This window comes from Ostrea edulis, chromosome 6 (genome assembly GCF_947568905.1).
Source record: "Ostrea edulis chromosome 6, xbOstEdul1.1, whole genome shotgun sequence".
Lineage (NCBI taxonomy): Eukaryota > Metazoa > Mollusca > Bivalvia > Ostreida > Ostreidae > Ostrea > Ostrea edulis.
The window spans coordinates 10,487,161-10,498,306 of record NC_079169.1 but is presented as its reverse complement, the minus strand read 5'-3'; the positions used below and the strand labels follow the sequence as shown (position 1 = coordinate 10,498,306).

General features: G+C 36.6%; 1 protein-coding gene across 21 annotated transcripts in view; it reads right to left on the bottom strand.

Annotated features, from left to right (window-relative positions):
- Positions 1-2,155: 2,155 nt before the first annotated feature.
- Positions 2,156-11,146, bottom strand: part of LOC125645984 (uncharacterized) — a 55,992-nt gene continuing 47,001 nt past the window's right edge. For all 21 annotated transcript variants that reach the window (XM_048872062.2, XM_048872047.2, XM_048872059.2 and 18 more), the window contains one exon: positions 2,156-9,624. In XM_048872062.2, the coding sequence (XP_048728019.2) occupies positions 5,460-9,590 (4,131 nt within the window). In that variant the 5' untranslated portion in view covers positions 9,591-9,624 and the 3' untranslated portion in view covers positions 2,156-5,459. The remainder of the gene's footprint in view (positions 9,625-11,146) is intronic.

Here is an 11,146-nt window from a genome sequence, read left to right as displayed (position 1 = left end):
GCTTTAAGTCCAGGGGTTGCCAACGGCATCAGATGTAATATAGGAAAGAAGGAAATTTTCAGGGGCGGATTCAGGAATTGCGGTTACGGGGGGCGCCACTTTCTGAGGCAGGGGGTCTGGATTTTACATATTTTATAGGGCTTGAAATATGTCTCCTATTTAGTCATTTGTGCTATTTTCTATATTTTTTTTTTTTATAGGCCTAAGGTGAATTAATAAAACGACGCCAATTTTAAGGGTTTTTGGAAAAAAATAAGTTCTCCCAATAAAGTAATTCAAGAAATCAAAAGATTTTGTCATTTATTTCTCCGGGAGTGGAAAAAATTATTGCTTCTTTTATCGTTTAGTACATTTTTCTAAACAAGATACCACGATTTACCTTAAATTTGAAAATTTTACGGGGGGCGCGCGCCGGCTTCGCCTCCTCCCTCTTAAATCCGCCACTAATTTTGGACTGGACCGGGAATCGAACCCTGCATTACTAGTCAGGAGCTCTAACCACTAAGCTACCCATGCCGATATCCACGGTTTATATAGCCTTTACTATTACCGTACAAAGATGTGGATAATTTCTAAAACTGTCACGTTGGAACCCACGGTCCATTGCTGGACTACTGAATGTGCCACCGAGCATCCATGTACCCCCCCCCCCCCCCCCCCCCCAAGTGATTAAAGCCAGTATTATATCACATACAGATGATGAACACTGAGAATATAAAGCAAGTTTTATCAGGCTACATTTACTGACAGAATTAAGAATGCTTGATAGAAATAGTCTTCTGGAGGAATTTTATTCACTGGTATAATAAAAAGTTTGGTAAACTATTTGAAACTGAAAAAGTATCTAAAATAGTATATATGAATGAATTATTGAATGAATGATGTGATGTTATACCAGCCCTCTTCTTTTTTTGGCATCCTCTGATGTAAAAACATGCATTGATTGCACCTAATTACTAATATATGCAAATTTGCTTTATATTCATTTTTCTTAAAAGAATGAGTGCTTCTACCATTTTTATGCCCCCGCCACAAAGTGGACATATAGTTTTACCCTTGTCCCTTCTTCCGTGACACCCAGTTTTCCGGACGTTTTTGGTGATGGAGTTGTGTGCCCTTTAACGTAGAAAAAATACTGTAAAAAGTTTTCCGGACTTTTTTTCTAAACACCTCGAGATATTTAATTGATTTTTGTATGCAGATGTATATTGATGAGTTGCAGATCGAGTTTGAATCCAGTTCGTTAATTTTTGATGAGTTCTTTATTGTACTAAATGCTACATTCAATGCTATATTTCGACTTTACTGCAGACGGGGGCATTTGTGTCGTGTTGACCATTCTTTTGATTGAAGAGTTCGTGAATGATTTCCGAAATAAAATCTTATTTCACATTGCAGCAATTTTAGCATATACCTCATGTTTGCTCAGTGGATAGGTCACTGAACCAGTAAAGTAATGCGAGGGTCTCAGGTTTGATTTCTGATTGAAACAGATTTTCCTACCCTTCTTTAATACAATAACTTAGTACTATCCATATATACTCTTTCTGTAATACATAAAAGTTCATCTCACAATTACTTGCCACAATCAAGAACTATCAAAATATGCCAACTCTAAATTAGACCTGGTATTAAATATATCCAGTCTTTTTGTAGAAACAAGATAGAATGAAAATGAATTCTACAATTTATACCGACTTTGACTATGGATTACTCAGGTTATCTGATCAATATATATTTGGCTCACAGTAGGTACAACTGGTCTACAGGGGATGCTTATTCCTCCTAGGCACCTGTGCCCTTATTCACAAAATATCTTACGACTAAGCTAAAAAAATTAATTCTGTCTGATAATCAAATACCGACCACAAGATCATAAGTATGTATTCAAGTTTTATAAACCATGGATGTACTTCAAAATCTACAAGAAATAAAAAATAGGAAAATTACAGGTTCGTAAATGATCTTCGTCGCAAGATATTTTGTGAATAGGGCCACAGATCCCATCTCTAGTGTGTCCAAGAGTTTAATTTTGCCCCACTTGTAATTTTGTATTCTTTATAGAATTTATGAAATCTTCACTTTTTCATTATCAAGAAATGTCGCATGTGTCTTTAATGATTTCTAGGTGTTAATTTCATAACAAACTGACAAATCAAGTTTGACATTTTATTTCGTATTGTTTCATAAAGTAACATTTCTGAAATATAAATTTGGCAAGGGAAACCTCTACAATGGAATTCATTGATAAAATCTTTCCTCCTGAAAATATGATCATGACTAGTACTAGATTACTAAAAAAATATTTCATTAAAAATCTCCACCACTGTTAAATTCAAATCCAACTGTATAATAATTCATTTTATTGGTAACATAATTTTCAGACAATAATCCCCCCCCCCACCCACCAAAAAATACAGAAGGTGAAATTGAAGAAAAGCAATTCACTATGCAGATGCATGAGCTATATACAAACCTCGAATATCGAGTACATACTTTGTGACAATGTCTTATTCTTGATACAGTACACATTTCTGTCAAAATAATCTTTAAATATAAAAATGACATCATAGACAAAGTTTTATTAATAGTCATTTCTATCAAAATTCAGGCCCTGATATAGAAAGAGTAATATCTCTTCACATCCAGAGTATTTAAACAAAGTCATATCTAAAATGAAACTAATTAAGCAACAACGGAGAAAGTTTTTCCTATTGCAGACATGAAATGGAACACTTTTTCATGGTGGTTCATCCACAAAGATTATCTATTATGCTGAGAGACATCAGTAAATGGGGGAGGGGAGAATCTGTTTTACATAGAAAGGGCAGTAACTGATACAGGGCTTTAATGTGTTGCTGATTCAGCCTTGCAGTCACAAAACAATCTATTGTATTCTTATAAACTAATCTAATCTTATAATCTAACAATCCTGGCAAATCTAACTGATAAAAATGCTTCATTAAAAAACAAACAACAATTCACAATCAATAATAACGGAACAATGCCATACGGATCTTAGGATATCACCATTTAATGGCAGCCACGAAAAAAAAGATACAAAACAAAGCAATGACACAACAACCCCGTCTTCTACGATGACTTGGGATCAAAATGTCACTGCATTGTGGGATGCATTGTATAAGACCTGGTCTCCCTACCATTTTACCGGTATTTATTACAACAACACAATACCACTCCTCAAGCAAAAACAATAAAAATGAACTATGACTGTGTTTGACACTTAACAAGATCCAGATGATGGTGAATATGTACAATAATTCTGCAAAACAAACAAACGGAGGAAAAAAAAGAACAAAATGGACGGTTACAAAAGCACAATTGTACATACGAGTTTAAACAGATTCTGTTTTATATATAGGTATCTTCATTTAAACATATGCACCTCTTTTCAGTCATGTGTATTATGATATGCTATGGAAACAGCCTTATTCTCAGAGACATAATATTAAATGTACTGTACACTGAAAAAAAAACAACGAATGCATTGAAAAAATGAGTTTGTCCCGCATCAAGTTCACTTGAAACCATTTACTACTACTGCAATGTAACAAAGTAAATATAAATTCATCTAGTGTTGAATCTGCCCATTCATCAGGAAAACAGTAAGAATTAAACAGGGACAAAAATTCTCAGTAACAATGCACGTTTTTCTATAAAAAAATAAGAGTTCCTTTCATACTCAGAAATGTTACATTATTTTCCCCAAAATATTTCTAAACATTCATAAAAACTAAAGCTTGAGAGCCTTCCGATTCAAACAGAAAAATAACAGCGTTACAAGCTAAAGGTCTTAATAAGCATAACACATTATGAGAATACAACATCTAGTTGGTATGGGGGAGAAAGTATTTTAAAATACTATTTACTATGTCCTACTCATCTGAGATAGTTTAAGGTCAGACAATCCAGAGGAAGTTACCAAATCGTCAAACAATCTTGCAACCAATACACTTTCTTGTACATGAACATAAAAAATTGACTATCAAAATTCCCTAAAAAATTACTTTGATAGCTGCCTATGTCCCTAGTAACACAGCACCTTTGTTGCTCTTCTCCTACAGAAGAGTTCTTCTTACATGAGCAGTGTTATTCTACACTAACTTATATTCATGTTCCTAGTGTGTGCAGCACTTTGATACACATTATCAAAAAAACCCTTCCCTTCATAGCTTTAATATTTTTTTCATCAATGAAATAAAAATGGCAGATGGTACAAACATATTGCACCATACTATTATAATTCAGATTGGGGGGGGGGGGGGGGGGGGGGAGGAGAGAGAGAGAGAGAGAGAGAGAGAGAGAGAGAGAGAAATTAATAGCTCTAATTTTAGCTATCAATTTTTTCCATTTATTTATCTCCAAGAGATAAATTTTAGTACCCAGCTGATTTTCATTTATTTATGCATTTCAAAGAAGGTAAATTTTGAATATCTCCATCACAATGTAGAATAATCATGTGGTATCTGGAGTTATCACTACATAGGAAGTCTAAAGTAGCTGCACACTTTAACACCCCACATTACTTATCAATCATTAATTCTCCAAATATGGAAAAAAAATTATGGTATTCTTCATAAAGCACCGCCTTTAATGTTAGAAAGATAAATATCAAATCTCTGAATAAAAAAAACCAAACCCATTTTCTCACTGTAAATGTTAATTTACTCTAATGAACCCTTTCAAATTAAAAATTAGTTACACCCGAAAAAATCTTTTGAGCAAAATTGACCAAAAACATTAGGGGTTTGCTTGAATTGCCTTTAAGGAGGTATACTACATTGTTAGAATGGTCGACTCCTTTTAAAACTTGAATGAAATATACATAACAGCAATACTTGTCTATTCCTTTTAGATTGAATTCCCTGGCTGGGTAGCTAAATAGGTTTGGATTGGAGTCCAGCAGGGGTTTTAAATTTTTTTTAATTACTTTCTACAAAACTATATTTTTTGACTAAATAAAGTAAATTTGAAAGTTTTCTATTTCTAAATATTGTTGTACATATACTCCACTTTCATCCATATCGAATTTCTCTGTTGTATTCCTCCCAAAACTCTGATTGGCAATCAAAAATTACACTGCATAAAGAATTTTTTTTCTAAAATAACAATTCACAAAAAGCAATATCTTGGATTCTTCACTATACAACTATTCAACACAAGTATCAGACTGGGTGTAGAAAATTGTGCAGTGGTGTACACTAAATAGTATACACTACAGCACTTATATTTAGAAAAGTGTATATTGTGTAAGTAAAAATAAACAGGCCTACATGTGTGAGCATTCACTGGGTTCTGGCAATGAGCAAATCTGAACACAAAACTTGAGTTATCTCTCTTTGCACAATATTAAAATAGACATGCCCTTGTAGCACCGTGAGCAGCAATGTATTTGGCATTTAAACAGACTAAATTTGTAGATTGTACATAACATGCACTCATTTTGCTGGTTTGACAGTTTTCCCAACTTGACTTCTTGTGATTCTCTCCCACACAAATGGAAGATGATGTCTCGCCTCACTCTGAGTTAGCTCCTCACCACTTATGTTCTCCGGCTTTCCTTTGTTCAGCAACTTTTGCCCTTCATCTGCTGGTTGCCCTTCATTGTCCTCTGTTGTCTGAACAGAATTAGAGTCAGAATCCAGACTAGTACAAGAGTTTGAGCAGGGACTATCAACACTAGATGAAGTTTTCAATTTCTTGACGTCTGGACTTTCACCTTTCTCTGATGAAAATGCTTTTCTTTTGAATTTTTTGTGAAGGTATTTCATTTCAGTATAGTCCACAGATTTATCCGATTCTGAATCACAACTTGTTTGCCTGGAAACAATGCCTGGTTGGGACTGTTGACCTTGTTTGACCTCTGTAGTGGAATTGTGGGAAGTAGTAATGGTTCCCGCTGTCTGGCTGTCCGCCTGAGATGAGGTAATGGGATCACAACTGCTGTCTGGACTAGCAGAAGTCACTGCATCGTCTGCAGACATTTTAGTGATCTGTGAAGATGGAAAAGCTTTGTAACTCTTGTTCAGGTCACTGGGAATGGTACTCTTTGTCTCCACATTAGGTATTTCTTCCTTTATGAAAATCTTGCCCTCTTTTTCAATGGACGTCTCAGGGCACTTGAACTGGGTATAACTAGGAGCACTGAGACAGTGTATTTTTTCCATATGGAGTTTAAACTGATCATACAGATGAAATTTTCCATTACACAAGATGCAAATGAACTTCTTCTGCTTTTCTGGATGTTGTTGTAAGATGTGCTCTTCAAGGATACCGCTCAGTTTACTGGTAAATCGACAGTACTTACAAGAATATGCTTCTATCAAATTTTCTCCACCTTTAGTCACACATCTATCATTAGCTAAGTGAGGATCATCTGATGAATTTCCTGGAACAGAACTGTCATTAATCCCACTGATAAATGGATCCATTCTAGGATTTCCATGTGTACGACAATGTCTTTTGTAAGATCCGAAATCATTGAGTTGAAATGTTTGGCCACATTCATGGCACTCCAGGTATTTCGGATTTTTCTGTTGTTCAGGCTTTTCATCTGCTTTGAGACTTGGTCTTTGAGGATCAGACACGTTACTGTCACAAATAGGAGCAATACTACTTGGTATACTTGCTGGCCTTCTGTTTTCATGATTAGAATGTGAGTAACTAAAATTTCCACTACTGGGTCTGAGATTTATAGCACCTGGTGGAGGTCTTTCAAAATTGTTGGGAGAATTATTGTGAGAAATGTGCTCCCTTGGGCTCTGACTTTTGGGGTTTGGAGAAAGGTGAGGAGGAACTCCCATTTGATTCATTCCCTGCATCTCAAAATGTGGACCTACAGCAGGTGCCTGCATTGCCTTAGTACCAGATATTGTCTGCACCACTGTGTGCTCTGCTCTGGGCTCAAATCCATGCTGGTTTCTAAAGTGTTTCCTAAATCCATATGGACTTCCATAAGTTTGATTACAAAGTCTACAGATGAGATATAGGATGTCGTTCGGTGAATGATTTCCGATAATGTTCTGGATGGGTTCATGTCTAGACACACTTCCTGACCGTTTGATACCCACAGAGTTGGAATCCGAAGGTGACTCGGGAGACTCCTGAGGAAGATGATGAGATGATGTGATGGGAGGCCTGATTGGCATTCGAGGTAAATGCTGCTGATGAATGGGGTGAGGTCTCACAACCTCTGATCTCTCTGAACTAGGGTTTGGCATATTTGGTGGGAATCCTTGTTTGCTTCCAGTGTGTGGAGCATTTGACCAGTGTGGATGATTCATCATAAGAGATGGTACAAAATGTTCATGACCTTTCACTGAGGGAGGTACTCTGCCCAGAGACATATCTGTACTTGCCTGTTGACAGAATTTATCCATGCTGTTTTGCAGCTGACTAATGTGTATGCTTTTGGAAACATCTTGCTGCATTTCCATCTGAGATGGGTAAACCATACCAGACGAATACACTGTGCCTGCTTGTGGATGAGAGGGTGAGACTCTTAGTTTCTTACAAGTGAGATCCAGTGGTAAATCCTCATTTCCCATATGTGATGTCTGCTTCACAGATAAATCCAATCCCGGAGTCTCTCGTTTCCGAGGATGACTCTGACTGGCTGGTGACTGATCCTGTCTCTGCCAGCTTTGCTTCACATCTGGCTTTGAAGGCTGGTACACAGATGGACTAGGCTGGCGAGGAATTTTAGGGGATGTTGGTGGGTGATGATTTGGAGATGAATGCGACAGCACTGGTGACTTGGATATATGATTCCGGTTACCTGGATACATATTAGCTGCAGGCACCAGAAGATGATCTTTCGTGCTGGTGGGATTGTTGAAATATTCCCTGGGTGAAGGTATAGGAGGATTGTTCGGGTAAAGCTGTGGCATGCGAAACTGAGAATTCTGGTTACAGAATCGCTGTGTTGGCGACGGTCCTGGTCCCATGGCCGATGGAATCCCCGACTGCAGGTCCTCCATGGATTTACCAGGATATCTGACAGAAGTTGAATGAGTATATTTTGATTTGTCTGAGGGTGGATAATGTGAATTCATATGTGGCATCATGTGCATGTCATGCATTGGACGAGGTCCAACAGAGGAACGAGAACCGATATCCACTCGGGTCCTTTGTATAACGTCACTTCCTGACTTTGGTCTTCCACTTTTTTCACTGCCTTTGATTGGATATCCAAGAAAACAGGACTGAGATTCCTCTTTGTTGTCAAATCTCGGATCCTGTTTGTGAGCTGCAGGGTGATTCGAATTCGGTTTCACACATGGAGGATAGAAATAGTGAGGTTCAGAAATTGAAGTGTGATTCATATTACTTCTAATGAGTGATCCAGAGTTAAGCATATTCCACTGAGATTGAGGTTTTTTGTCCTGGGGTTTCATGGGATTAACATACACAGATCCGTTGTAATCTACACATTTTCTAGAAACACCAGAATCACATTCGCTGTAGATCTCGTCACGTAAAGTTTTCCATTTTTGATCTTTTGGATAAGCTTGTAGTTTCTGTGAAGGAAAGCTATCATTAACAGCTTTCTTGATAATTCGATCTACAACCGTTTCTACGCTGTGACACTTGGGCATGCTTGTGCTCTGTGATTGGAGAATATCCTGCGGTTTGCTCACAGCAATTACTGATTTATAGTTCACGCTGTCAACAGAATCATATCCACTGCTAGTTGTTATGACATTTTTCTTCAAATCGTCCGAGCCTTGCGCTGAAGTACTTGACTTGGGTTGAGCTGATGAATCCCTCTCAGACGACAAATTTTCCTTGCTAAGGTGCTCATCAATGAGTTTCTGCATGTGCTCTTCCAGTGTTAATCCTTGAGGCACTGAAGGAGAGGGCCTAGGTTTAGGTTTTCCTGAGAGTTTTGATTCATCATTTGAGTCCTCCTTTTTATTCCCAATACTGGGAAAGTTTTTCTCTAACACACGTTCAATGTGATCTTTCAGAAACATCACATTCTTTTTAGAAAGACTCATGTTGTCACTAACTCTGTCCGTCATAATTTCACTCCTTCTGCCGTTTAAATCACTAGTCTTCTTAGTGTCGATATCTTCTCCACACATTTCTAATATGCGAGTCTTTCCATTTGATTCGTCCATGTTTTTCATCGAGTCATTCAATGCTCGTTCAATCATGCTTTCAAAGGAGGAGATGTTGGAAGCAGTTTCCACAGCCTTAGATTTAGAGGGAATAGATTTCTCTAAACTAGAATCGCTTCCATTTTTCTTTGAGTCGGTTTCATTGTTCTCCTTTGTTCCATTAGTAACAATTTCCGAGTTATTATTTTCGGCCTTCTTTTGTACCGTCTTTAGAACACTTTGATCAAACAAGATTCCCTGTTTATTGACCATCTCGTTGGAGGTAGAATGTTTTTCGCTGAACTTAACGTCAGTGGATTTCAGATACCCTTCTATCAAATTGTCAAGTTTTTCCTTGATACAGGTGGAGTCGGTCCCCACATCCGAGCTTGGCGGCTCCCCTAAGGGCTCCATATCTTTCTGATCAGGATTCACTTGTTCCTTTGATGCAGTCATCTGGTTACCCATCAGAAATCAGTAACTCTTGTGGTCCACATTATATCTAAAAGACAAAAAAAAATAAAATAATAAACCAAGGTAAGTGATGCTATATATACAATCCTTTTGACCTAAAACACAATGGGAGTCATCCTATGACAATTAGCGACTCCACATGTGGTATATAATAATTAAGGAATCCACTGTACTGTTTGTGGGTATGTGTGTGAGATAATGAACTGCAATGGAAAACCCTGAAGCTGTTATGCATAAATTATCACGTATTCCATTGTACTTGTCATTACGCCACATACCCCACAAATTTTGCCGTTACGTATAAATTATCACGTTCTCCATTAAAGTTACCACATATTAAGTAAAATTTTTTTGGGAGTGAAATTTTTACCAAGTCTAAGTCCAACTTATACTACAGCTGGAATTTTTTTCTTGCCGTGCAACTTGTGACATTTTAATATGAGTGAATGTTTAAAATAATGAAATAACAATGCTGAGTACTTACCACTTAATGTTATTAATAAAAATATATTTATCATTTCATACATTAAAGTCCATAAACAGCATTTTTATGCAAACATTTTATGAAGAACGAGTCCAATTCGTATTCTCGAGAGGGACGTTAAACAATATTCAATCAATCAATCCAATTCGTAATGTACCTTGGTATGCCGGTATTCTGTATTCCATATAGTATTCAGAACTGAGGTGTGGATATATGTTACATTGTATAATTACAACAGGAGGCACGTTCCATTAAACAAACACACGTCACAGTATGGTCAATCTCAAACATTAAAATTTAAATGTTTTGTGAAATTGTATGTATTGATTGATTTGTTTGCCTATCATAGCTGCATGAATAAAATATTGGGTCAGTGAACCGCACATCCCGAGTTCAAACCCTCCCCGAGTCTTTTGCTTTGAAAATCATGTTTTATTAATTATCCAAAATTGCAGAGTTTTTGCATTTTTGACATATGGACTTATTACATATCATCATATCCTTCATAATTAAGGAGGTATGTTACACCAGAGAAATTTGATATGGATGAAAAGTGGAGGATATGTACAACTATATTTTGAAATTGAAAACTTCAATACTTTTAATATTTAGACAATCAATGCAGTTTTAGTAGAAATAATCTGAAAAAAACTTAGCTACTCAGCTAGAAATGATTTTTGAAATGAATAGATAATTATTGCTGATATCTATATTTTCGTCCATGTTTTAAAATGAAGTCAGTCATTATGACGATGTAGAGTACCTCCTTTAATCATTTTGTGCTCATTTGAGAAATTCTTTTAAAGATATAGGGAGCCATCTTAATTGACCATCAATGGTCAACTTTCATGAAAGTGTACGACGATAATCGTCTGATAAATTATTACGTTTTCCATTGAACTTAATCGATCATCCCACATACCCAACAATCAAGACAGGGATACTTAAATTCATATTAAAATTAAAAGTCTAAAATTGACATCTCAAAAATAGTGCTCAATAGAAATTCAGAAGTGCAAGTGACATTTTGGGTTAATTTCCTTGGTCTCCGCCCACTGACGTTATG